Source organism: Tasmannia lanceolata, unplaced genomic scaffold (assembly GCF_043159265.1).
Source record: "Tasmannia lanceolata isolate RefF3 unplaced genomic scaffold, GAP_Taslan_0.1 ptg000012l, whole genome shotgun sequence".
Classification (NCBI taxonomy): domain Eukaryota; kingdom Viridiplantae; phylum Streptophyta; class Magnoliopsida; order Canellales; family Winteraceae; genus Tasmannia; species Tasmannia lanceolata.
The window spans coordinates 50461739-50485298 of NW_027518689.1; the positions used below are offsets into that span (position 1 = coordinate 50461739).

Below are 23560 nucleotides of genomic sequence, written 5' to 3' on the forward strand. Positions count from 1 at the left end.
CCATCACAGGGTCATTTCCTTATTCAAGGCAAGTTCTATCCCATCAGTTACTGCGCTAAATTGGTTTGAAGATTGAATGTCCTACGCAGACGATCTGATGACCTGTTACCTGATTCACCGCATTTGAAATATTTGAAGGTGGTATCATGTGGCTCATTTGGTGAAGAGAGAGAAGAAACAAAGAAAAAAAGGAAGATGGATGAGAGAAGTGACCCAACTCACTAGCCCTTATTCACTTGCGGGAAAACACTCGTGAAAACCCTAAAAAGAGGTTGGGATCACATACAGAGATTCATCTTCATACATGATGGGATCCATCTATCCTTTGATGCATTGGATGCTATATTTGCATGGAAACAGAAAAATGTACTCATCAGTGTTTCTGACTGATTAAAAAAGAGCTACGTCTGCTTTATAGTTTGTAGCCGTATCTTTTTAATGACAATTTGTTATGAAGAAAGACAAAATGTAGAAAGTAATGGAAGGAATAAAAGAGGAAGAACTAACATTTATCATCTTGCTCAAACAAGCTGGCATGCTTTCATTTATTTATTTTTTCTTTCTGGCCTAGAAAGGATTAATTGGCTCTTTTGGGTCACTTCTTTAAATTGTTACGGCAATTAGCTGCCACATGTGATCTTGTATGCCAAACCACTTTTTCCTTAAGGATAGAACTTTTTAACAAAATTATTTAGTTTCTTAGTAGTACTGGATTTTTATAGCTTGAAATGAATTCTGTTTAGAGCTAACATAGCATGGGTTTTTTTACCGTTTGCTCATAATATGCTCTCATTGGTAAGTGTAAGGATTGACTAATAAACATGGTTGAGAGTTGAGACATGCATGTCGATGTCTGAAAATGCAACTATACTAGTATGTGCCTTTTGAATTTTGAACAATCAGTTTTAGAATTAAGTGTAATCAGTTATAAATGTATATCCACGGTCAGTGTTATTTAATGGTTTTAGTAATTAATCAATTTTAGTTACATCTTACTAACTTTTCTTTTTTGGATTTCGAAATAGGTTTCTCCATGTAGTTCTATATATGGCAGAAAGGGCTTGGAGCCATGCTATGGAGAAAAGACAGTTGCCAGATGGGCCAAATGCACGCCAACACATCTACTTGATTGGTAGATTAAGAAAGGCAGTTAAGTGGGCTACACTGTTTGCACAGCTGTGTGCCATTAAAGGAGATTCTAGAACTTCCCTAGAAGCAGAGGTGTGCTTTTATGTTATTTTTCTGGTTGCATTTGTTGTTAATTATCCTCTCTATATTTGATAGATTGCTGTACTGGTATTTCCTGTTATATTTTTTATTTTAGCAAGGTACAAGTTAAGTTTCGTTTCTTACTTTTGGATCTTATTTCACTTCCTTTGTGTATTTTAGTTTTGCCTGAGATGGAAAATGTGGGTTCTCCGTCATCATACAACATTAAATAGGTTTCTTGTTACTGCCATCAATGTTTTATATGAAAACATTGTGTATTTGCACAGATATATTAAGATGGAAAGTTGTAGACTAAAATCGGCAACATAATCTACTTATTTATAGGGAAATGATTTCAGTGCCACAATGTTTTGATAAACATGCGCTCCACTTGTTTGTCGTGTAGTATTTAAAGGATATTACGGTTCTCAAAAAGCTCTTAAAGCCCTTTAAATGCTACACGACAAACAAGTGGGGCGCATGTTTATCAAAACATTGTGGTGCTTAAATCATTTCCCTATTTATATTGTTTAGAAGGGATTAATGAAGTTTGACTTTTGAGTCAATTTGTGACGGACCTGAGTCCACAAAATTTGGTGACTTTGTTCTTTTATGAAAAATTCATTTTTTGATTGGTAAGATGGGATCGAACCTCAGACCTCAAGGTTGAAGTGGTTGAGTGTCCCCAGTTGGCTTGTGATTGAGTAATTGTTATGATCGAAATGCCCTAATTCAACATAAGCTCCTTTTTTTGTTTTATCTTTTTGTTAGTATTAGGAGGTTTTTTTAGGTTTTGTGAGAGAGTTTTTATCTTTTGAAAATCATCCATGTCAGGTTTGCTTGGCAGAAGGCTTAGAAAACGTCCATGGACTTTGACAGCAAGGATTCTAGTGACGAGATGGAAATCCATAGGTGCATTTTATTTCTGACCTACACTTCATCCTTTCTAGGAAAATGAATCCTTGTCTGGAGATGACAATCAACGGTTTTTTCCATCTCTCCTATATCTTTCCTTTATTTTTATGCAACTAAAATGGTGAAAGGCCGTAGCCCGTAGGTGTAGTGGAAAATGAATTTAAAAATCCTTGTCTGAAGATGACTCGCAACAGCTTGTTCTCATCTCGCCTATGATTTTCCTTTATTTTTATGCAACTGAAATGGTGAAAGGCCTTAGTTGTAGGCATTGTTTCGAAAATCTTACGATTTTCGATTCGATTGTACGATTCAAATCAAATCTTATGCATAACGATGTGAATCCCATGATTGAATCTTAATTTGTATGAATCTTATTCTTTTCTATTAAATCTTACGATTCGATCTTAAATTGTACGATTCATACGATTCATGCGATTTATCCAAATTAAGTTTTGTATATAATAAAATTGGACTTTCTTTCGAAGACCTCATTTCCTTTATACATTATAAGAAGCCTTCGAAATCCCTCTCATTATAAGGAAGAAGACAGAGGAGTAGGAGTTCGAACGAATCCAATCAGTCATGCACAATGCATATGCTTGAAGGCATTGCTTACATTGAGGTGGGTGACGACTATAATGAGGACAACACCAATGACTCCAGTCTTTTATGATTGATATTTGTCATTTGATGTCTGAGACTTTGAGAATTGATACGGTCTTGAGTCTTTTTTGTTTTAAAGATTATTATCCAATATGCATGGGTTTGGTTGAGAAATAGATGATTAGTATGTGTCAAGTTTGTTAGCAAACAATTCATATTACGGTATTGAATGACTAATCATGGTAATTTCTATTTGAATTAATGAATGTGGATGAAAAATGAATAATTGGCTATTTTTGTTTTCTTTAACGTGTTCGTAATTTTTCGAAGTATAAAAAAAATCTTTATTATATATATATATATATATATATATATATATATATATATATTTGAATGAGTCTTATGATTTACGATTCGATAGGATTCGACCCCTATTACGATTTATGATTCAATTCCGATTTTCAAAACCTTGGTTGTAGGACCTTTTGCTATGGGCCTTGTATCACATGTCGACTCTTTTGTTATTTTTCAACTACTTTAATTCACATGTCCTCTCCTTATGTGTTGTTTTTTCTTTTTTCTTCTTTATACAGCCAATAGGGTTGAGTTCCCGGATGATACTGGAATGTAAGAAGTGTGTTTTTTCATTTGTTACTGATAATAAAATTTAACAGTTAGGGTCCAACAGAGTTGAGTTCAAATCCTGAGTTTTTCAACCTTGTTATAAAGTTGCATTTATCACCATAGACAATAAGAATGTGGTGGCTATAATTTAACACAAAAAGAGTTTGGTCGATTAGTCCTGCCCTAAAATAGGGTGGGGATACCCTATGCCATAAAAAAAAAAGGACATAGCCATTCTCTTTTCTAGAAGTTGAGGCCTGTCCAAGTGGTGATTTCGTCAATGGTGTAGTGTTGAGATCAGTGGTTCAAACGTCATCCTTAGCCTCTCAGAGTGGTGGGGGTAGGGGAGGGAAGGGGGGATTTTTAGTGCTTTAGATATTGCAAGTTCTCTTTATTTTTAAGCTTATATGATTGGGTGGTGGTAGCTTGTTGGGAATTATAACAGTCAATAAAAGAACCCTAAAAAATAGGAAGGGCTAAACAATATTGAAACAAGGGAGTGCAAATATCATCTCCCTTGAGAAAAAAGGTCAAGGTTAATTATTGATTAAAATCGAATAGAAAAATATTTGGCATATTCTGAATGAATTTGGCTACCATATTTTCCCTATTGGAGTTGAATGCCAAATCGTTGCATTTCTTGGAAAGATCTTATCTATATGAAAAGTTATTTGTCGTGATGTTGTGATAGAAAAACCATCGGGTAATGATGCAAGTTGGTTAGGATGAGTATCCCAAAACTTGCCCAAAATGTTTATCAGGTCGTTTTTGAGATCTATATCTAACCCATCTGCGCGACGGTGGTTTTCACATTGTGATAGAAAACAATCGGAGGTCATGATGCAAGTTGGTTATGATGAGTATCCCAAAAATTTCACATCGTAATTGCGGCGTGGTAGTTAAACTCTAATTACATTGTTGATTGACCCGATTTGCTTTTGCAAAATTGACTGGGAGAGTGGTTAGATTCAGGTTCAACATAGATGTGTATTTTATGACTAATAAAATAATGCCAAGAAACTATCATGGTTCATGTTCCTCAGCAGTTTCTTAGTATTATTTTATGTCACTATTCAAGTGGTTTGAGGTGGTGTTCTTTCTTAGGATGTAATTGGCAAAACGTGTGGTGATAGGATTTAATGTGGATTATGGTAGTTTATTGGAGATTGCTTATTTGTTTGGGTGTATTGTGGATCATTTTTGCTATCTCTTATTTTGGTCCTCCTCTTGGAATGGCTTTGTCTTGCAATATGGGCTGTAATGGTGGAGAGACTAGAGAGGAATCTATCCTTGTGAGAGAGGTGCTATCTATCCTTTGGGGGAGAATAACACTAATCAAAGCTTTTTTTGTCAACATATTGTCTTGCTTTTATGTCCATATATAAAATACTAATTGTGATTGCTAAAGATTGGAGAGGCAAAGGGATTTCTTATGGGAAGGAAGAGGGGAGGGGAACCTCAAACAACTCAATGACTGAGTTGAGACTTGGAAACTTATGAAGAAGGTCAGACTTGGCATTGACAATCTAAAGGAGAGAAATGTAGCCCTCCCTAGTAAATGGCTTTTAAGGATTCACAAGGAAGGAAAGGTTCTTTGGTGCAAGACCATCCTTGTTTAGTTATTTGCTATGCTTTGGTCATGCCTTCTTAAGCCTATGGAGAATTATAAGTCATAGGAGCGTGACCAAAGTTATTTGAATATAGTGGCTGAAAGAATGATTTGGCATTCAATTTTTAAGAGGCACATCAAATATGAGGAGTTTGAGTTTCTTAGATTTGTTTAGGCTATTGTAAGCCATGCATGTGTCACCTTTCTAGAGAGTTAAGAAGTACCCTCTTAACTCTCTGCGGAGCTTTGTCCTCCCCTCTTGTCGAAGCATGCTGTCGAATGGAAAATGCTAGAAGATTGTGCACATGTGACTTGCTAAAAGAGAACTTTTTGACTTGCCCATGCATGCACATTGCAAGGTAAGTACATTTGTGTGGTCGGCCATCTTTAAATGTTTTTAGGTCTCTTGGGTTCTTCCTCAATTGGTGCACATATTATTCTACGATTTGGTCAACATGGCTATTTCGTAACAAAGGCAACATTCTTTGGATCGCTATCCTTAATTCGGGTTTCTGGGGAATTTGCTAGTCATCATGATTCTCATATTAACAATTCTATTATGCTCCGTTTGGTTGCCAGTAAATTTTTTATCCTAGGGAGTTTTTAATCCAAACAGTGAAGTCAACGGGATTTGCTAGGTGTTTTTTTTCCTACAATTCCTAAAATTCCCGCCAAAATTTAGGGGTGTCATTGCCAAATATGGTAAGGGAGGAGAGAGAGAGAAGAGAGAAAGAGAGAGGACATCATTCCCTAGGAAAGAAAAAGAGGGGACAAGGAGTCCATGTCACCACAGAAGCAATCATTACAAGAGTGGGACTAAAAAAATTCTAGTGCTAAAAGGCAACCAAACATGGGATGGGACGAAAATTTTACTAAAAACTTCCTAGGACAAATTTTACTGGCAACCAAACAGAGCATTAGGGAAATCAAATTATCCTTCATGAAGTGGGATTTTCCGAGAGTAGGGTTTTAGGGTTCTTGTTTGTGCCACCTTTCTTTGTATATGGGGCTAGATTTTCTAGTGGCCAGAGAGAATCCTCCTTAAGAAGCTCTCAAGTTGAACTTTGATAGATCAGAGGAACTCGGGACTGGATGATATTTGGGGGAGTTATTGGGAATGATTTGGGGGAGATTTTTAAAGTCTTTTGGCCCTATTGGTATCAAAGACAAGGAAAGATGAGGTTTTGGATCTTCTTATCTAGATTTTTATTTTCAGAGTACATTTGTCGTGTCCTTTATGGGTGGGGTGATTCTTCTCATGTGATTGTGTGGGCATTGATTGGGGCCATTGGCGGCTCACAAATTTCATATTGGAAGTCTTGTTTATTTTTACAGGACTTGTGCCCTCTTTTAAGCATATATAGTGGAGTCTGATTGTCATAGTGCATCCTCTTGCTAGGATGGTGTCAAGAGCTTTGAGTGGACACTTTCCCTTTTGATGTAGGATAGGGAAGGGAAAATAGAAGAAAGGGAAGAAAACAGAAGACAAAGAAGAATAGGGGAAGTAGAAGAATAATAGGGGAAGAAGAGAAGAAGAAGTAGTAGAAGACGAATAGACAAAGAATTGGGGGGAAGAAGAAGAAATTAGGGGAGAGAAGAACAGAGGAAATTAGAGGGAAGAGAATTAGAGGGAAGAGAAGAAACCTGTAGAGGGGAGAAGGCAATCAATATTTATTCAATGATCATCAAAGTTAATAATAAAGCTGTAAAGAGGCCTATAACTAGGCAATTAACAACCTAAAAGATAGAAACCTACTAAACAAGAATTCCCAAAAGGCTAAACTTCATAATTCTAAATAACATTGAAAATAAAAGCCTAAAAACTAAATAACATGGAAAATAAATGCTTAGAAATCCTAATGGGCAAATATGCCACTTATTGGCCTACGATCTGCATCATTCTCCCCCGCTTGAAAAGAACTTGCCCTCGAGTTCTAATCTGCCAGGGTCAAATATGTAGACAACCCACACAGGCAGTATGAGTCGTAATCTGTCGGCGGCACTCCTGATGTGTGATGCTCGTAACAATCGTGAGAAGCATCTGAAATGCTGACATAGTGAGAGAGAAGAAATCGCCCTTGTAGAATCATAAATGCGCGAACCTCTCCTAACAAGTAATGAAGCTGGGAAAATAGCAATGTACTCCTCTTGTACCGGCATGGCGACTGCAGGTAGTACCAATCTGTCATTAGCCTCAATAAAGGTATCATTTGCTGGTATCAAATCCGGCTTAATAGAATCAACAACAAAACCATCTGCGAGAACTGTATTTGGCATAGTGATATCAGACTGGCAATCCTCGTGATCAATCTGCGGAACAAGCTCTTCTGTCTCAGCACAAATCTCGACAATCTGCTCAACCGACTCAAATATAGGACAATCCTCAACAATATGCTCTCGAACATCCGTCTCTGGTAATGGCTCATCAGTCAGGTCACTCGCCTCTGACACATGACGGTACTCGGTCGACTCTGTCAAAGGAATGGCCTCACATGCCTCTGCCACAATAACTGTCTCGACTGTGAAAGTGTCAAGCTGTCTCTCTAGATGCTTGGCAACTCGTCAACTGGTGCTGGGGAAATCTTTGAATCGTCATGCTAATCGACGTTGGCCTCACAATCACTGGACTCTCTGGCTCTATATCTGACATCTCTGACTCAGTATCTGCCATCATGTACTCAGTATCTGACATAATCAAGGAATCAACTATAATGATCTCATCAACACTAGCATTTAGTTCCTCAATAATATCATCAACAAGTGGTACGGGGGAAGAAGTAGTGAATTGGCTCTGCAAATCCGACTCACTTATGCGACGCTCTTGGTATCTGTTTTCCGCTTCAATTTCGGCTTCTCATGCACGACGGGCTGCGGCTTTTTGTTCACGACGAGCAGCTTCTTCTCGTCGAGCAGCTGCTTCACGCAGCAGTTGTCTTTCATACCAATATCCCTTATTTCATAAATACTCGTAAACTCATCACGAACCTCCTCCCATCGACGGAATAGAGGCCTGCCTCTGTGACGATTGTCCGTGATTCGATGTATCCATAACCTCTGGGCTTGTCGTCGCACAGTTTTCTGGCTCGGTAGATGGTCGCTCGGTGATCATAGCCGTAGTACGCATGATATGCGTCAAGAGCATTGATCCACCGCAGGCATACATTCTCATAATAACTATAGTGAGTATAGCCTTCGAAATAGTGATCGTCGTAACCCTCAAAATTTGGAACATATGGTGGAGCCATTAGGATCAGTGTCGAAAACTGAAATCAATCGTCTGATCTATCTGTCTTGTTGAATGGAAGACACTACTTTTCGTGGATCTCAGATCGGACTCCCGGATAGCTCGGATCAATGGTCGGGGATGCCCAAAGTTGGTCGTTGTAGTGCTTACACTCGTTGTTGACTGCTGAAAGTAGGTTGGATATACTCTAAAAGTTGTCATGAACAACTTTCGTGTTGATGTCGAAACCCAATTTTGAGCGGAAATGGCTCGAATGAAGAGAGGGAAAACTAGAGAGAAAGTGGAGTGAGAGAATGGAGAGAGGGGGATGGGAAGAAAAGGAAATACTCTTTTTTTTTCTGATTTTTCTTTTTTTTCGGGGGGTGCCTAAGGGTAAAATTAAGGGGGTCAAATTGGTTAAAGTAAAAGAGAGGGGGTGGTCCAAAGGAAGAAAGGGGGATTGGAAAATATAAACTTTTGATGGCTCGTTACGTGCACTTAACTGGCCTATACCTTTTGCCTTTTTGTGGCAGCTTGATGGACAAGTTACCTTTGTTGTTTTAAAGATATAAATAAAAGGAAGTGTAACTAGCAAGTCACCTTTATCCTTAATGTAATTATCTTCTCAAAAAGTAACTGCCCCCCCTTTTCTTTAACCCCTTTTCCAGTGGTTCACGTGACCACCACTGACGCAAAAGCAAGCTTATTATGACAAGTGAATATGACCACCACTGACGAACCCCAATAAGGTATGTAATTCAAATATTGTTGAGAGAAAGAGGGAAGCTTGATATGACAAGTTACTAGTAGTAACGTACTGTGCAAGTTACTGTGTTATGTGCAAAGTCACATTGACATGTTGCCTACTTGCCTTCTCATAAAGGTAACTTTCTTAAAAAGCTTACCTATTTTCACACGTCACTGTATTGAAAAGAGCTTTCCACGATGAGAGTTCCACACGCCACTTGCTAAAAAGTTAGGGTGGAAATATCAATAGAGTCGAGTGACAACAAAAGGGGTATTTCCGTTTTAAGGGACGACTGAACTGTTACGGCAAAAAGGCTTGTTAATGACGAAATTTTGAGGGGTGTCAAGGGAAAAAAGGATGGGTGATACGAAAGACTTTGTTAATTTAAGTGGGGTGGCCTTGGAGAGCTTGGGGGTACCTTTTTGTGTTAAAAAAAGGAAGTATACGAGAATCCTCCTTTCTGTGGGACAGAAAGAAAGAAACCCACTTGGTTTCCTTCTTCAACACAAGTAGTAGATGGTGTTGGGGCTCAGCGGCGTCGGCGAGAAGGATAAACTAGAAAAGCTGTGAATTGGACTGTTTTTGAGGGGTTTTTTAAACTGAAAACAAGGCCATGCGGCTTGTGCAATTGAAATATGGGCTGGTTTAGGACTGAAAATTAAGATTTGTGACTGTTTGGATCGTGGTTTAGAGGGCTGATAATGAATAAAGATACTGGGCAAAATGTCAGATTGTAAGGGCTGATGAAAACTGGGAGAATAATGGGTGCTGAAAATCATGGTGGTAAATAGGTTTTTTTTTTCTTCTTCTTTGGGTTGGGTATTTCGTCTGCAAAAAGGGACGAGAAAAACTAACCTGAAACGAGAAGTTGGACTTGTGCGCTCGTCTAGTCTTGGATCATACGCTCTGATACCAAATTTGATGTAGGATAGGGAAGGGAAAATAGAAGAAAGGGAAGAAAAGAGGAGACGAAGAAGAAGAGTAGGAGAAGAATAGGAGAAGTAGAAGAATAATAGGGGTAGAAGAGAAGAAGTAGTAGAAGATGAATAGATGAAGAATTTGGGGAAGAAGAAGATATTAGGGGAGAGAAGAACAGAGGAAATTGAAGAGAATTAGAGGGAAGAGAGGAAATCTGTAGAGGGGAGAAGGCAATCAATCATTATTCAATAATCATCAAAGTTAGCAATAAAGCTGTAGGGAAATCCCAATTCATTGGGCCTTTCGATACAATCAAATAGATTGCCACAAGGGTGCCATATTCTAGGAGCCCAAACTATGTGATTGAATAAATCCTCCTCTATCTGTTACTGGTCGAGGGCTCCTTCTCCTTCCTCTTCTTCAAACTCCGATTCGTATTTTTCGTATAGAAATCTCTGATCAACGATAGAACAAGATCCATTTTGCATCATATCTAACGGATTCCACCTACTAAAATAAGAATCCCAAAAGGCTAAACTTCCTAATTCTAAATAACATTGAAAAGAAAAGCCTAAAACTAAATAACATGGAAAATAAATGCCTAGAAATCCTAATGGGCAAATATGCCACTTATTGGCCTACGATCTGCATCACCTTTTGCCGTCGTTTTTTTGTTGTTATGGTGTTATAGCGTTATATTGTGTTTTAATTATCCTTTGACGGGTCACTTTATTGTCTCTTCCTTTTTTTGTTGTTCTTATTGCTAAAGGGTTCACCCTTACTGTTCAAATGAAAGAGAAACAAAAAGATGCAGTTTCCTCAATAGAACTTGGATGGGAGATGGTGACCAAGGTTTTAAATTTCGGTTTCGGTACCGATTTCGGACCCCACCGAAATCTGAAATTTCGGGCCGAAATTTGGTATTTTGGCACGAAATTTCGTAACATTTTTTAAATAAAAAATAAAAAATGGCCTTTAATCGAAATTTCGGACCGAAATTTGGAATTTCGCGAAATTTCCAATTTCGGGAAATTTCGGTTTTTTTCCCCACCGAAATCCAAAATTTCGGATTTCGGTCGAAATTTAAAACCATGATGGTGACAGACTACCCCCTAACAGCAGTGTTTTCAGGAATAGCGCCAACTAGACAGTTCCACTTTCACTATGTTGGATTGGAAAGCAGATCCCGTCTTTTTTACTCAAAAAGATGGAAAAGCCAGGGAACTGTTTGAACTCTTCCCAACTCGTAATCGAACCAGTGTGAACCAGCTTTAGGGCCACTGTGAACTGAATACCTGCTTCACCACTTTGGCCTCTGGTTTAGTTTTTAAACTTTGCTTTAAGAGTCATTCATTGTTTTCATTAAGGTTATATAGGTTATTTTATTCTCCCTCATATACTTTGACAACTAAAAGCATAGACTTCCCTTTCTTTGCCACCTAGAAAACCTTAACTCTCTCTCTTTCTAGTCCACCAAAAACAATTGGTTGGAAAACCCTAACTCATTGTCTCGATTTAATCCTTCAATCACCAATATCTACATTCCCATATTAAAAACTCTAAAAAACCGACTCTAATGAATCCCAAAACCCGATCTTCCCTTCGTGAAGTCTCCAATCGCCACAACCCTTCTTATTTCATAAGCCTCCAAACCCACAATCTTCTGCCTGCGTAACTCAAAACCCCTCAACCTTTCCTTCATCAATGCTAAACCCAACCCATCCCCTCTTCAACCTAAAAACCTACTTCTAATCACTTAATGACCCCAATCCATCTCTTGGATATTTTCTCACTTTTTTCCTCATCCATTTGAGCAATATCTTTCCATCTGACCATCCAGCTACCAAGAGGCCTTTTTGTGTGTCTATGTGTTGTGTTTTTTTTTTGTTGGGGTGGGCGCAGGGCGGGGTGTTAACAAAATTCTAACAAACCCCAAATCAATCATTAATAATTCCACAAAGAGGAATGCCAGTAATGAGTCAGGCTTTTAGAGACCCTTTCAACAGCTTCCACTATGCTTTTATTGACTATGAACAGGGGACTACAAAATTTTCTGTCAAAGATACGATTGTTATGTTCTAACTATATTATCCAACAAAGAGGGGAACAACAATTTCCAATATACCGAGTCTATTTAGGTGATTTGGTCAAGTTCTAGCATGATAAGTGGTGTCCGCCCCTTCCACTAAAGGAGGTTTTTCCAGAGCTGTATATCTTGGCTATAGTGTTAGTCAGAAATTTCCGATTTGCGGAATTTTTGATAAAATATTAATTTTTTTTATTTCTTTACAGAATTTCAGCCAAAATTACCGAAATTTCTGCCCAAAAAACCGACATTTCGAGTGCCTTTACTGAATTTCGGGATGTTGGCTAAAATTTCGGTCTTGGTGAGGACAAAAACTACCCTCGAAACCGAAATTTAAAACCTTGGCGACGGGAAGGTTTCTTGAGATGCTATAAGGTTGTTATACAAAGTAGTCCGGTGCAAATAAAAGGGTTCGAATTTGGAACTCGTCTGGGGAATTCTCAGTCATGTCATTCTACCACCATCTTGTGACTTGCCCTGTGCCCTCCAGAGTAGCCAAAGTGTGTCCATCCATGCCCCTCCCAGGTATGTGCTTTTAGTTGGGTGGCCTTTCTAGAAAGGATTCAGACGGTGGACTTCTTGAGAAAACAGGAAATGTTGATTGTAGATCATCGTGCAATTTGTATTGAGGTCGGTGAATCAGTGGATCATTTGTTCTTGCGTTGTAAAGTGGCCTGGGAGGTGTGGAACTATATTTTGGTGAGATTTGGAATATCACGGGTTTTTCATGCCAAACTTATTGAGTTATTGGAAAGTTGGGCAATGTTCCCATGGAGGATAAAACGAAGATTCTGTGGAATGTAGCTCTTCTAGCAACATTTGTGGGTATTGATGAAAGAGAGAAATGAACATGTCTTCAAAGGCTATGCAAAAAGGCCTTCATACCTTTCCAACAAAGTGATAGCCCTAACAATCTCTTGGCTAAAGGTCCTGCCTTGCTTTAGGTTCGTGTCGGCCTTTGATCTATGGAATGGCCGGAAGGAGGCTTGCTATAGCTTAGAACAGGGACCCAAGATTGTTAGGACCCAAGATTGTTTAGGAGTGGGAACCAACTGCCCCAGGTTTGCTGAAAGTTAATTTGGATGGCTTCAGCATGGGAAACCCTGGGCCATTTGGCATTGGAGGAGTTCTCAGTGGTGAGAATGGATCGGTGAGGTGGGCATTTGCGGGGCCCATAGGGGTAGCCGACTGTAGTGAAGCGGAAGTGAAAGCTGCATATCAAGGAATAAACCTATTGGAGGTTGAAGACATGGATAAAGTGATAGTGGAAGGGCATTCTCTAAACTTGATAAAATGGCTTAGAGGATCCCATTCGTATGTGTGGAGATTTGCTTCTCTTTTTCATGAGATCCAAGATAGGACAAGTGGTGCGAACATATCTTTCTGGCATGTTAGGAGATTGGCTAACAGTGTTGCCGATAGGCTTTCCAGGGATGGCATCTCCAAGGAGGGCTTGGAGTTATTTGACTTCCTCCCTCCTTGAATCCTTGTTCTTTTTTTATCTTTTTCATGTATTGACCATCTCGGTCTTTGCTTGTTTTAATGAAATCTGCTTTTATTAAAAAAAAACCATTTCCAAAATACAAGAAAGCCTTTTGTTCCCGAATTTCTGATTAGTCCACTTGAGTCAAAGATTGACCAAATTAGAAACATTCCCGGGGACGCTGATATTCTGAAGACTAAGAAAAGGCTTCTAGATATTGGAAGACTAATCACAGAGATAAATTAGATGATCGGGGGGTTCTTGTCAGAGGTGTTACAAAGAGAACAAGTCGTTTGATGTAACGACCCGGATTCGGGGCAAATTTTTAGACATAATTTTTTTTCATTTTTCCAAAATCCCAAAATCCGAGTTGTTACCCCAAAAGGGACACGATAAAACTCACAACTGCAAAAATACTAAACATCAATTCCTTTTTGAAATTACTTACCACCGACACTAAAATTCAAAAAGTTTTCCTGACATAACCTGAAAGTAACCAACTGAATAAAACAAACTAAGGCCGATTGCATGACAATGATAACTATTCAAACCTACAAGGCCACACGGACAAACACTCGTCCCTCGATCCCTTTAAGCTCCCTTATTTGTGTTTGTGTCATCTTGTCAACCTACAAAAACTGTAGTAAACTGAATGAGAGCAAGATCTTTTAGTGGCTCACACAATAAGAGTAACAAAAAAGGAATTGTATTATAAAAATGTTTCTTATGACAATTGACGAATAGGCAACAAAATAGGAATAAGAACATGAGAATAGTAAGAGCATGGGAACGATAGCAAGAACATGAGAGCAAATAAAAGGGTTATCAACCAATCATGGTACAAGTAGATATACGGGTCGAATCCAGATCATCATATGTATATACACGGCCATCAATATCCATCACATATTGAAGTATGTGGCTCAAAATCACTGTGTGTGTGTGTGTGTGTTGTGTGTGTGTGTATAGCATCAATATCATCGCATACCGAAATAATGCGGCTCAAAATCATCATGTATATATACATATGGCCAACAAATAATAAAATCATAAAACAGATATCTCAAACAGATATTTTCTTTTTGGCAGTTCTAAAATATAGGAACGAAAGACATGAACATAATCATCAGAAAACAGAACTATAATATCAAAGCCATTAATGAAACCATTATTATATGAGTCACTATCACTTGCCTTGGATTTTTGGGTGAAGATTCTAGGTGAGATGCCCTATGTATCAATCGGAAAGTAGCATGTAAATGTGACATATCAAAGGGTGTCAATTTTATTATTCTAGTGTTACAAGCTCTTTTCTAACTCAATTTGTTCTTCTCAATCCTATTCATTCTCTCTTGTTATAATTTATCCAAAGTTATTCCTATGTATAAACCTAACTAATACCTTTCACCCTAAGTCCCATTTTCGTAGCTATATCGTATTTATTACAAAAACTCATTGAGGCTTCAATTTAACCCCAAGTATTTATTCTTCGAAAAACAATTGTTACATCATATCCTAGTATTTTTTTTTTTTAATAAAAAATCTGATTTCTATTAAAAATCAAGATAAGTATAAATGTATCTGAGGGGTACCTCATATAGCTTATATGTATATAAGCTATAGATGTGTGTGTGTGTGTGTGTGTATATATATATATATATCACCTCTTTGTTTATGATTCCATTGCTTTAGAAGTTCTCTTTATTTTGATTAAACATTTTGGTTATGATTTACAAGAGTTGAGAGGTGATTTGCTTATCAACCAAAATCAGTCATTCCTTAAATGATGGGACTGCCATAAATGAGATTTTTCAGCAATAAGAAAGAAGCTAAAATGCTTTAGAAAAAAAGAGAATACAAAGGGGGGAAGTGGCCTCAAAAGAGAGACTGTCCGCTACAAAAGGGCCGATACTTCATGCAAAGTTGCCTTCTCGTGCTAGAGTATCTTTTTTTTTAATGGCCTCTTGCTAGAGTATCTTCCACATTTTTAGTACTTCTCCGTCTCAAAGCATTTCCCTACGGGGATAAAGATTGTCCATAATAATATACACTGGTCTCCACGGATTTGTACCAGTTCTCTTTGCCCAAGCAATTCCATTTAAAACAAAAATTGCTGGTGGATCATAAAGGAAGCTTCATGTTTATCTCACTTTTAATTGGACATTTTTTATTTAATTTAGTTACCTTTTCCTTCATTTGGTTTTCATGTTTCCAATTCTTTGTACTAATTGTACCTAGTTAGTTGTTACCAAAACTGAGTTGTTGATGGTTTTTTATTACTTATTCAATTCATTCTTGGTCATTGTGACATGCCATTGTTTTCTTCCCGTCTATCAGGTCATGACATAAACTCTTGATGTGCAGGCATACGCCTCTTACATGAAAGGGACTCTTTTGTTTGAGCAAGATCAGAGTTGGGAAACTGCATTAATGAATTTCAAGAGTGCCAGGTATATCATTGTCGTTGATATTGATGTCATTATCTTTATTTTAATTTTGTAATAATTGCAGTGTCATTATACTGAACCGATTACTTTTTTTTTTTTTTTGAAATGGCACTGAACCGATTACTTTTAAGTCTTTCTGTTTTTAAATCACATCTTTTTGTTGAAAACATCGACTTGTTTTTTTTTTTTTTCAAGATGTAACTGTTTGTGTTTCAACTTCTCTGTCTGTATTTGTTTCTAGTTCTTCCTAGTTTAGACACTACTTTCATTTAGTCTGAATTGCTTATTTTTGTTAAACCATATTGTTAACTTACCAACTTCTCCAAAAGCTTAAGCTATTTATCTTTTATACTTTAACACTCCCCAGCACGTGTGGCCCACTTGGCAAACACGTGGCACATGTGGTCTCACTTTGGGCCGACCATCGCATGTGGATTTTTGCTATCCGGGAGGTTTGAACTCGACCTTTGGCTCTGATACCATGTTAACTTACCAACTTCTCCAAAAGCTTAAGCTGTTGGAGAAAGGCGTTATTTATCTTTTATACTTTAGCACTTATAAAGTGGGCTAACTCCTGTTAGATTGATAGGGCTGTTTATGAAGAACTTGGAAAATATGGTGACATAGAGAATCAAGTTTTGTGTCGTGAGCGGGTTGAAGAGCTAGAACCCAGCATAAGATATTGTTTACACAAAGTTGGCAAATCAAGCATACAAACTTCTGAACTTTTGGATATTGGGAAAATGGAAGGACCTGCATTGGACCTTTTTAAAGCTAAGTTAGAGGTAAGATTACTCCCTTATGTCCCTAAAATTATGCTCTTTGCAAGATGAATCTGTTGATAATAATTATCTCAAGAATTTAAGCGGACAGTTGTCCCTTATTCAAGATATGTAACTTCATAAAATTCCAGAAATTGCAAATATTATATGTGAAGTCATGGTATATCAGTGATTTATTCTATGATTATGATGCTGCTTGTGTTTCTGCCAAATTGTTTAGTTCAGTGAAAATGTTTCATTGTTAGTGTGTGGATACAAATTGCTCGACCATCTAAGGAAGAGTGGTTATCAGACTCAAGTTTCTAAAATTTCGGTTGCCATGGAAACAGAAACATTTTTGTTTTGGTTGAAAGTTTCATTGGAAATCCAAACGAATGGAAACATATGCAAATGATAGAATTTTAATGTGAAATGCTAGATTAAACACAATTACACACTTAGAAACCATCACGTAAGCAAGACAGCCATCCATAATGGTTTAATAACATCAAACACAGTGAATTTCGTTGTCACGTATATTTGATAATTCAGTACATACAACATTTCACATGTAATTCATATAAATATGTATTCATAGTATGGACCACATTTCATATGCAATTCATATAAATATAATTATGTAACACATACTCATATAATATACCATTAATGTACTTACGATTTTGATTTCAGTATGCATTTCGGTTTCAATATCATTTCGGTGGGGATGGAAGTGTAAACATTTTGGTTGTCTCGTGTCGGTTTCGGTAGAAATTTAAAACCATGATCGGATTTAGTGTATGAACCACTTTGTAGTTGGTCCTACCATAAACAAATCATCTTTCTATTGGGCCCTATGATGGAGATGCCATATACCATTTGATCGAAGGACTCGAATTCAGATTTGTGTTCAGTTTTTCAACCTTCCATTTGCATGTCATTGTTTGAATCGTCAATAACATCCGATTAGTGCAATTATTAGGCTGTGGTATCTCCATGGTGTAGCCCATTAGATGAACAATCGGGATCATGTTTTCATCATGTAGATGAGCCAATTATCGTTGTGTCATATAGGTACATCATCCTTTAAGTGTAATTTTCCTTAGAATAGTGACCCAGATTCTTTTGGAGTGTTTTATCTTTATGAAAATAAGAACATTATCATGTAAAGCTTGTTTACTCGATTAAATTAGATGAACGATAGCCAAGACATGCACGAGTTGAATTCCAAATTTCTCATGTGATCTTGTATCATTTAACCACAATACGATGGTTAGAACAATAAAGAGTCGTGACAAGATCAAATAAAGGGGTCACATGGATGGGCTGGTTCCCAATTTGAGGTGTCATCTGTGTTATTCGCAGATTCTTCTAAATCGGTGAAGTGCCTGTGTCGGAGCATCTCAGATTCCATTACTTCATGATTCATGATGACACTTCTATGTTTCTTTATTTGTTTTTTTCTGAATACTACTACCGCACCTTTGTAATTACCGCATGTTTTGAGTTTTTCCCCATCCTAATAGTGATTTTTTATATGAAAATGGAGCAATATATTTACTTAATTATTAGAATTTACAATATATTACTTCTTGTAACTACAATTTGATAATTGATTAAAATATTTTGGCGAATCCATTAATATTTCTTTTTGAAGTTTTGCCGAATTCGACACTCGATACCTGTGTTGGATTCCGACACTCATACCCTTACTGATGCAACATAGGGTGTCACCTTGTGGTGCTTAGGTTAGCTTATGGTTGATTTGGAACAATTACATCAACAACATTTTCATGGATAATGCGAAGAACATGAAAACAACAAGAGAATGATAATGGGCAAATCGTTTGATTGAGAGATTTTCTGCAAGGAATTCTAGGAATCGTGGAGAACAAATGTGTGGATTTTGCCATTCAAAAAATAAAAACACATTACCATTCAAAAATAAATAAATAAATAAAAACAAATGCGTGGATGTTGGAAAGAAATTTCCAGTCAACAAGAGATAATAAAAATGGTCTACTGATTTTCCCACAACCATTTTTTGATAATGAGATGAACTCACCTTGTCTTTTATTATTGGATCAGTTGTAAAAACCTATTGCAGTTCCCAGAAAGCTCTCATCATCCGATTAAGAAGGAAAATACAAAGTGAGTTTGTTCTCATTATCAAAATTTAGTAATGCAAATATCAATGGCCTAAAAATGTCGAAATCTCCACCAAGTGTATGCTTAAACTCAATTTTTATGTGTGCTCCCTTGGTAAAATTAGGCCAATGACTGGGTATAGGTGGCATGATTAGGATTAGATGGATGAAATTATGATGACTCTTTAGGGCATGTTGGTAATTAACGGCTCAAGTGAGGCTAAGTTTCTTGCAATCCAGTGAGATGTAAACCTCATTAAATATTGATGTGTATTGGAAGATACATCTGATTTAATTTCGAGATATCTAATACGAAGGGTGTATCATTTGCAATCCTGTATCATTTACCTTTTATGGTCATTGTTCGAGAAATATGCCATATCAAAGAATGCTAATTGATATGCCACGTGCATATTGCACATATATTGGAAGTCGAAAAATAACTGTACTTCTTTTCTTTCAATGCTCAGAAAAGATTTCTTAAGCGTTTTGTCCTTTTGGATGACTTCTCCAATTTGAAAAAACATTGTTTGATCCTCTAGTTTGCAAATAGGATGTAACCATCAAATTTAGGAAATTCTCATTTTTGAGTAAATGCTTTAAAAGTTATAATATGTGCTTCTTTTCTTTCTAACAGTTGGAAAACATTTCTTAAGCGATTTTGAGGACTTATCCAATCCTTGTGAAAAAAGATTGTCTGATCCTTTAATTCGCAAATCAAAGCATCTATCCATCAAATTTAGGATTTTTTCATTCTTTTTGGTAAATGCTTTATTTTTTACCATTACCTAATTTTGTGACTCCTACATTCCAAGTATTCAACTATCTATTGTTTCTTAGGAGGTAGGTCTTTTCGACTATTTCGAAAGAGCAGCCTTTCTGAGCGTTACGGTAGGTGGTTGAATTTTTAGGGAGTCTAGTATGGGCTATAGGCATTAGGAGTGCTTCACCAAAAGGTAGTCGTAAGCTGACTGTTTCTGAGACGGGCATCTTAGCGTGAATAATTTTGTTCACTACTAGAAAATGTAATGGTGCTCTTTTTCATTCAAATGTGGGTGTGACTTTGAATTATTATGTTCTGCCAATATCTCACTGTAGGTGACTGTTCTCAAGATTGGGGATGTGATACACAAACATCCTTAGATATATCCTTGTCATTGCATTTGAACCTCGTGGAGGGCAATTTTTTAAACTTCAGCATAGTAACAAAGTCCACTCAACTAGGAGGATTAGCTTATGATGTGATGAGATCATTTTCATTTTTTTTTTCTCGCATTCACTTCCTGAGGTCATTTGTATCCAGGAGTTTGTTTGTCTCAGGAACTGGCCTCCTTTCTTTCGTTTTTTTTTTTTTGAAAGATAGGGACTGGCCTCCTTTCATGTCCAATGTGGAATCATCCCCCTTTTAGTTAGGTGTCTTAGATCCCTAAATGACAGAAATGGCTTTGATGTTTGCACTAGTTTCAGTCTCTTGGTGATTGTAAATTTGTAATAAAAGTGTCCAATATAACATTACTTATATTTCTTATGTTTTTTTATTAATTTTAGTTGTACACGTGTTCCTAAATTTGGTGAGGTCTTTCCAAATGCTGAATTCTGTACAAAGATTATAACTCATCCCATTTCATAGTCTATGCTATATCAATCTCTGCAGAACTTAGTACGTGCAAAAACTTCTCTGTAACTTATTTTCATATACATACTCTGAAGTTGACATTCAAAAAAAAAAAAAGAAAAAGAAAAGAAAAAGTTGAGATGTTTTTTCTGTTGATTTTCTTCTCCACATTACCATTCAAAAAATAAAATAAAATAAAAAATTCTGTCTCCACTTTCTGGTTCTTCTCATAATAATACCAAAGTTTTTTTTTTATTTGAATGGCCATAATAATACCAAAGTTATACTGGTATGCTGGAGTAGTAGTTGACATTTTCGATCGTATAACCTAATGGCACGTTCTGAAAACATTTTCTGCATTATTTGTTGTTTGCAGGCTGTTATGGCTGAGGCAAGGTCCCAACAGGCAGCATCTATGACCGAGTTTAATTGGCTTGGTCATAGGTTTCCAATAACCAATGCTAAGACTCGGGTTTCAATTCTAAAAGGTTCGTGCTAATCCTTGTTATTTCGATTGGTGGAAGAGTTACTATTGGAAATCAAATTGTTTCTAAGACTACTTCTACCGTTTAAATTTGTTATTGTCTCTTTGAAACGATTTAGTTGTACCGTGTTTGACTTGATAGGTGTGTAATTCCTGATAATGTGCATTAATACGAGGGATTTGTTAGATCCATCGCAAAAGGCATTTCGCGGGTGGTCTGACCAGCCACCTCGTGAATGGAGACAACAGCTTTTGTCTCCATTCACGAGGTGGCTGGTCTGACATGCGACAGACCAGCCACGAAATGCCTTTTGCGATGGACGCTAGCAATTCCCTTGATACAATGAGTAACACAATAGTGAAGAATTGAACTACATTGATGATTTCTTTCTATGCTACCTAGCTGGAGGCTCCCCTCTTTCAAACTAGCAATTTTGCAAGACTAAATTGATGATATATATTGAACTGGAATGTCATCAGGGAAGTAGTTGTTCTGACTGCTTGGCAGTCCTCTTTGCTGTGTTATGTGTTTGTTTACTTGTTTATTCTAATAGAGGCTTTCGATGTACTGATTCAAACAATAAAAGGGAACAATTTTTATGTGATACCTATAGTGCTTGCCAAGTCTCAAATATGTTTTATTTTCAGAACTTTCAAAACTTCCTCTAAAATGTGATGGAAGCAGCAGAATATAGAAGTTATATAAACTACTTGCTGTCACTTAACCCAGGATATTTCAGTTCGCCGATTGAATTCTCCCTGAAATTTCAGACTTTTGACACTCAAAGTCTCGGACTAAGGACTGAATGCTTCATAAACAGCTAGAAGTGAAAGAAAAGACGTGGCAAAAATGAAAATGAAAAATATCATCCAGGAAATAAAGTAAGCATACAAATATTGGCACTACCATGTTTTAATAATTGCACAAACTGACCTTGTCTTTTCTTATTTAATTGCCTTCTGAGAGTGAGAATTGTAATAACTTTTGACAGCTGGTGAAATAATAAAAGACAATGTGAGCTTGTGCAATTATCAACACATGGTAGTGCCAATGTCTGTGGCCTAAAATAAATATTCTCTGAAAGTTGAGAAAAAAGGCTGTGAAATTCCTCCCATATGGGCTTCCGATAGGCTGAAATTACCCTCTATTGCACCTAAACTCATAACCGCACTAAACTTATGGAACAGGTACTAAAGCAATAATCAAGTGAAACTTAAGTTTCTGATTTAAATTAAAAAAATACAGACTTTTCAACCCTAAAATATATGGTAAATCAAATCAAACTCATAAATGGGTCCTGTTAACTTACCAACTTCTCCAAAAGCTTAAGCTATTGGAGAAAGGCGTTTTTTATCTTTTATACTTTGACACTCTCCCGCACGTGTGACCCACTTGGCAAACATGTGGCACATGTGGTCCCACTTTGGGCCGACCATCGCATGTGGATTTTTGCTATCTGGAAGGTTTGAACTCGAGACCTTTGGCTCTGATACCATGTTAACTTACCAACTTCTCCAAAAGCTTCAGCTGTTGGAGAAAGGCGTTATTTATCTTTTATACTATAACAGGTCCTAAAAAATCATAATTGTGATTGATCTTGATGTCTTGATGTCCAGTCCAGTTCCAACCATCTCTAAATCTCCTTTAGGAAGCATTGCATAGGGGATTAATCCAATTTTAGTGATGGAGGCTGTACAATAATCCCAAATAAACAGGGACCCTGAAAACCCTTCATGATTGTTGGATATATGTGATAAGCCTGAGGGCATAGTTGTAATTGTGTTTATCTCTCTTTTAATAAATATATTAGTGAGGGAGAGCTTCTTCCCTAACTCACTTTCTCTTTTCTAAATCCTCTCTTAACATGGTATCAGAGCCCTAGGGTTTTTGATCCCTAGGGAAACCCCGTAGCCTCTACCTTCTCCGTCTCTCCGTAAACCCTAACCCTTACTTTAATCCTCCTCCCTCCTCCCTCCTCCCTCCTCACTCTCTTTATCATCTCCCTAACCCTAACCCTAACCGTTCCAAAACGCACGCCCCTCCACCAGGCCTCGCCCCCCCACCAGACCCCTCGTCTCTCTCCCTAGGCCCCACCCCCCTCTTCCAGCCCACTCCATGCCCCCCGCGCCCCTCTCAAGGCCCCGCCCCGCGCCCCTCTCCAAGCCCCGCCCCACCCTCCCAGTCCACTCCATCCCCCCCGCGCCCCAATCCCCGCCCCGTCTCCCACCCCCAATCCCCGCCCCCCACCCCCAATCCCCCCCCCCCCTCTCAGCCAACCCGCTCCCCACTCCAGGCCCCATCTTCCGCCTCCTTCCCCTCCCGCCCTCCTCCAACCCACCAGTGACCCCACTCTCTAATTCCTTCTCTATTATATCCCTTCCCACCCTCTCTTCTTCCAATCGTAACCCTAATATCTCTTAGGATATTTTTTTTCTCTTTTTTCCCTCTTTCATGTGCCGACTTATTTTCATCCTTCTTTGTTTCTCTCTTTCCCGTATCTTTCTATCTTCTCGATGGGCTCGTATATGTCCTTGTTCTTCGCTTGTGACATCGTCCTATGAGCCTCTCCCTTGATTAGTTGGTTCTATCATTCATTTTCCCCATCTACTTGCTATAGCCGTTGGTGGTGGCCTCTCTATTTGTCGCTATTTGTTGTCCTTATGGATCTTCCTGTCATTGTTGATCCC

The 23560-nt window shown here is 37.7% G+C and overlaps 1 protein-coding gene across 3 annotated transcripts in view; it reads left to right on the forward strand.

Moving 5' to 3' along the window:
- The window catches only part of LOC143888422 (signal recognition particle-related / SRP-like protein), a 69147-nt gene that overhangs the window by 17620 nt on the left and 27967 nt on the right, over positions 1 to 23560 (forward strand). For all 3 annotated transcript variants that reach the window (XM_077392832.1, XM_077392829.1, XM_077392830.1), the window contains exons 4-7: positions 1026 to 1221; positions 15783 to 15868; positions 16455 to 16650; positions 20765 to 20876. In XM_077392832.1, the coding sequence (XP_077248947.1) occupies positions 1026 to 1221; positions 15783 to 15868; positions 16455 to 16650; positions 20765 to 20876 (590 nt within the window). The remainder of the gene's footprint in view (positions 1 to 1025; positions 1222 to 15782; positions 15869 to 16454; positions 16651 to 20764; positions 20877 to 23560) is intronic.